Source organism: Condylura cristata, unplaced genomic scaffold, assembly GCF_000260355.1.
Source record: "Condylura cristata isolate star-nosed mole 26May11 unplaced genomic scaffold, ConCri1.0 scaffold00015, whole genome shotgun sequence".
NCBI classification, from domain to species: Eukaryota; Metazoa; Chordata; class Mammalia; order Eulipotyphla; family Talpidae; genus Condylura; species Condylura cristata.
Genome location: NW_004567116.1, coordinates 7,382,372 through 7,387,616, shown reverse-complemented (window position 1 = coordinate 7,387,616; position 5,245 = coordinate 7,382,372). Strand labels below are relative to the sequence as shown.

The 5,245-nt window shown below is 37.2% G+C and overlaps 1 protein-coding gene across 1 annotated transcript; it reads right to left on the bottom strand.

Annotated features, from left to right (window-relative positions):
- Nucleotides 1-4,100: 4,100 nt before the first annotated feature.
- LOC101620621 (olfactory receptor 4S2) lies at nt 4,101-5,036 on the bottom strand. Its single transcript, XM_004682802.1, has one exon. It carries the CDS (start codon nt 5,034-5,036, stop codon nt 4,101-4,103), a length of 936 nt encoding a protein of 311 aa, XP_004682859.1.
- Nucleotides 5,037-5,245: the final 209 nt, after the last annotated feature.

Below are 5,245 nucleotides of genomic sequence, written 5' to 3'. Positions count from 1 at the left end.
AACCCCCTTATCTACACACTGAGGAACACTGACATGAAGAACGCCATGAAGAAAGTGTGGTGCCGAAACAAGCAGCTTGACCGGAAATGAGGATGTGGGTTGACTTCCTGTGGGGGATCTCACTCCCTGCCCAGAATGGCTAGCGTGCAGGACTGAATGGGTGTAGAGAGTTGGGGTTAAGTCTTCACGTGATGCAATCCTTGTTGAGAGAAGGCAATTCACTCTGTTATTTTATGCTATGAAATTTTATACATAGGAAATGAAGCAGTTATATCCATTATCTTTCCAGCTCTGACATCCAGAATTCATTTCTGACATTCTGGAATTTGCTGTTCCTCCTGATCCCGGATAGAGTGGTATGACAGCACTTTATTCAAGGAAACCTGGAAGACTCCATGCTTTGGCAGTTGTGTCTCCTCTAGAAAATGCTTCTTCACTGAGACACCTGTCGCAGGTACAGGGTATATAAAATACTTCCATGGTTTTCATGATCCTTTGCAATAAAAGACACAAAGCAATGCTAACATAGTACAGGTGTTGCTGTATTTTTATTCTTTCCCTTAACAAATGCTGTCTCTAAAGTAATACAGTGTGAGGCAATCTTACAATTCACACACCTGTAGACATTATTAAAAGTCATTCTTATTCCCAATTGGTGTCTTTTTTGTGTGTACTCATTCTACATACTGGTACACAAAAGAGCAAACTCTCAAGTTCTGAAACATGGATTACAGTTGTAGTGGTATCAAAGTGTTTTGTGACTACCTCGTCTTATGGGACAGTAGTAGCCAGTCACATTCTCCCATCAGCAGCACCTAGACTACAGGAAGTGGGCTTTTCCACCGTGAATTGATCACGAGCACAGTCTTTGTTCACTTCCTCGAAGTACTCACAGTTTGGGAACTTTCTGTTTCTCCATGGGCAGGTGACAGTCCCCATGGGAATATGACACTGGGCAGTTTCTGAACTCTTCACCATGTGACAGCCTAATCTAGTTACATTGTCAGAAACTAGAAGCTTCAAAGTGAACAATCTTTTTTTCAATCTTTTTTTTCATGCTCTTTCATGACTGTATGTATATCTCCTTTGAATAAAGCATTCATGATTGTAGAAATTACTACTTTTGAAAATGTGCAGCATGGACAATCTCCCATCTGTGGGAAGGTTTGAGTTTCAGAAGACACATAGCAAGAGATGGACATTCCTGAGGTGCATTTTGTTACTCTTCACCCCTTAGTATTCAGGGTTTATATTTTGAGGTTTCCCTCCACAACCAAACTGCAACATTGTGGCATTTTTCATTCATGAAGTCCCTCTTTATAGGGAGAAGTAAAGATGAGTTTGGGAAGCAGTTATAACTGACTGAGACATGGGATGTAGGCCAAGATCATCTTTGGTCCATTGAAGTGTTTCCTTAATTTATCGAAGAATCCTCTAGTTTTGTTTCTTGGATGGTGTCACTGAGGTCATCTAGGGTCATTTTTTTTTTTTTATTACAGGATGCATCTGAGGAATTGAGTTTTGGGTTCAATAAGTTTACAAACATGAGAGATACTGACTTGACATTTTCCTGTGAAATAAAATTGTACACACTTAAAGTGTGACCATCTTGTCAGTAACAGGGATCCATGTTTAAAGAGGACTATTTTTGCAGAAATAGAATGAACATGTCATTGATCATTTCTCTGTTCCAAAAGACCCTGATCTGTATTGCCTGAAAACAGAAGGAACTTAAATATAATGAAGTACTCTTAAAAGGAATAAGAAAAACAACTACACTTCACATCAGGATTTAATTTTGATACTAACCTAGTAACAATTACCACTTAGAAGGATTATCCAGTTCAGGAACATAAGGCTGAAGAGAAATGTCTCCAGCTTCATGGTGTGTGGTGTCTAGTTCCAGTGGGTTTAGTCAACAAGCAAGTTATTGATATGATTATGGAGCACATCTCCAAAAAAGATTAAATTTTATTCTTGGGAAAATTTGCTTTTTATTATCTCCCTAAATAAGACATTCCCTCAGAAAGCTGTTTGAACATGAGTTATATTTATCTTAAAAAAAAATCTCTTCTGATAATTCATCAACAAAAAAGAAGCAAAAGAAATGTACTCAAGGGTGAGACATATCAATTTCTAAATGTTTATGTACACAACTAGGGTTAATTGCTATGCCTCATCTCTGTTCTCTTTATCTTGACATTTTGTAATTTTCCTTTCTAAATACTTTATACTAAATACACTGGAGGTTTATTAATTCAAGAATGTGTTTCAGAACCCCTAGTTCCATAGAATGACCTTGTTCTATCTTGATCAGCTAACTCAATATGGTGGAGTAACAAATCATCCTAAAACTAATCGTTTCTACCATAAGCTTCTGATTGTGCTCATGTGTCTTTGCCTTTTTTCAATTGAAATTTTGTGTTCCTTACATGTGATGTTTGAGTTTTTGACTGTTATGGACGTCTAACATTTACCTCTCTATCTATATACCATTGCTCTTAATTTGAAGGTTTTTTTTTAATATTAAAAGTGCAAGTATTAAGATTATTTTGAAGCTTTGTATAAAATGATAGTGTTGAATTAACCACAAAACATACACAAATATACACTGACATACACACAGCTACACATTAGCATGAACACCACACACACTGTCAATATGAGAAATTCTCTCTCAGTCACTATTTTGAAATTCTGGAGACTCAGACATGTGCTAAATGTTTTAATTTCCTGTGTGTTTAAATGAGAAATGGATGACATATGAAATAACTATAGAAAGTATCTTTACATATTCAGTTGAATGGTGCTTAGAGACATGTTTAAAACACAGCATGCTATTTCAGGGGACAAAGATATAACCACTGGGAGACACATTTTTTCTGTTTTCCACTATGAAATTGATAAAATGATTCATCTGGAAAATGAATAAGCCTTTCATCAGTGAAGGATCTTTCATCTCCTAACAGTAGGGTTATAAAAGTATATAGTTGGCAACCATGTTGGGAGCATACATTGAGGAAATGGAATGGTTTACTCACCAGAATTACCCTGATACGTTGAGAGAATCTGAGTTCTCATGATTCCCAGTCATGAGAATCTGAGTTCTCATGATTCCCAGTCACCTCTCTCACTGGAATTGACATGGAGGCACTTTGCAAACAGCAACACATTTATAAAGTCAAACTAGAATACTATTTCTTATGCTCCACTTCTTGGTCTTTTAGAGCAATGAGTCTGTCAGTCTTTATCTTCTTCAGTTCAAACATTGGAGAAACATCATTTTTCCAGTCAGGCCTTTCAGCCCATTGTATTTATTCTGTTGAGTGAGTCCAACTGCCTGTTCTTTCATTAGCATATGTTGCACTTGTTTTCCTGTTAGTCAGTTTACATTGAAATGGGGTGCAGACATTTATGACCAGCAAAAATTAGAATCTGTAGTAGAAGTATATTAATGGTAAATCACAATTTTAAAAGTTACCTTTTTTTAAAAGGTACCATTTTTTTTTTACCAATTTTGTGTGTGTGTGTAAGAAAAATGAGTTCCATAGAAAAGAAAGAAATTTTTCTTATATAAGATGGCCAGAAATTGAAAGTACTTTTGATATTTAAATTTTTGTTAAAGTTTCCCTATTCTACAGACACCTCTCCTTTCATCCCAAACTCAGATCTAGCTTTCGCTGCTTTGGAGGACTTATGCCAGAATGCTTTCCTCTCTATTTTTCATGTTTAATTCATCCATGCACCATGCATGTACTGAATGCTGACATGTACTAATTACTACTCCAAACTCTGGAAACAGCCTTAAATACTTCAGAGTAGATTCTCATTCTTTAAAGAAAATGGCCAAAATTTGAAAGTAGTGAAGAGGATATTTGACTTAATTAACCATGTGAATTTAACAAGTTTCTCTGGTCTTAATATTCAATTATCAGGTTATGAAACATTAGAACCATTATAATAATGATTAGTAATACCTTATTTCAGAAGAATATGTCACTCTTTGATTTTCTCAAAAAAAAAAAATCCCTGTGACATTGTTAGTGCAGTCTGTTGTACATGAGATAATTTATGATCATTTATCTTAAATTGCCTTCCATCTATTTACTATTAGCTTCCCATAAAACCTTCCTGGTCCAGAGTTTCTTCATTGCATTCTTTACTTCTGCATTTCTCAGCGTGTAAATCAGAGGATTTAACATGGGTGTGATAATGGTGTAGAATACAGCCACCATCTTGTCCTCTGAAAAGGTGGTATCAGGTCTCATATACATGAATGTACAGGGACCAAAGAAGATGATGACCACAGCAATGTGGGAGCCACAAGTGGAAAGAGCTTTGCGCCTGCCTTCTGCTGACTGCTTTCTCAGGGACACAAGGATGACAGTATAGGAGAAGAGCAGGATCACAAAGCTGCCCAGGGCGATAGTGCCACTGTTGGCTGTCACAACAGCACCAACGACATATGTGTCTGTGCAAGCAAGTTTCAGAACAGGGTGCACATCACAGAAGTAGTGATCAATTTCATTGGGCCCACAGAAGGGTAGCTGGACAACCAGAGCCACTTGGATAATGGAGTGGATGAAGCCACCCACCCAGGTCCCCAGCAGCATCATATTGCATCTGTCCCGGTCCATGATGGTCATGTAGTGGAGGGGCTTGCAGATGGCCACATAGCGGTCATAGGCCATCACAGTAAGGATGAAAATCTCTGTGCAACCAAAGAAATGTACCCCAAAGAGTTGAAACATGCACCCTGCATATGAGATCCTTTTTTTTTTGGCTAATAGGTCTGCAATCATCTTAGGTGCTGTGACAGAAGAGTAACAAATGTCCACAAAAGATAAGTAGTTGAGAAAAAAATACATAGGGGACTTGAAAAGGTTTCCCACACAGACTGTCAGCATGATAAGGAGGTTTCCCAGAAGGATGACTGTATAGAACAAAGAAAACACCACGAAACATATTTCTTCAACCTCTTTGTTCTGAGAAAGACCCCAGAAAATGAACTCAGTCACATTGTTTATTTTTTCCATTACTCTAGAAGACCACAGTCTCTAGAGACAATTAAATTATCTGAAAAAAAAAAAAGGCAGAAAACATAACAAAGACTAGCAACATTTCCTTATAACTCAAACAATGGACAATAATTCTAGCTGAAACTGGAGAAATGGGTATGATATGTGTGCCTTTGTGCCTGCCTTCTGCTGACTGGGTATGATATGTGTGCCTTTAATGAAATGAT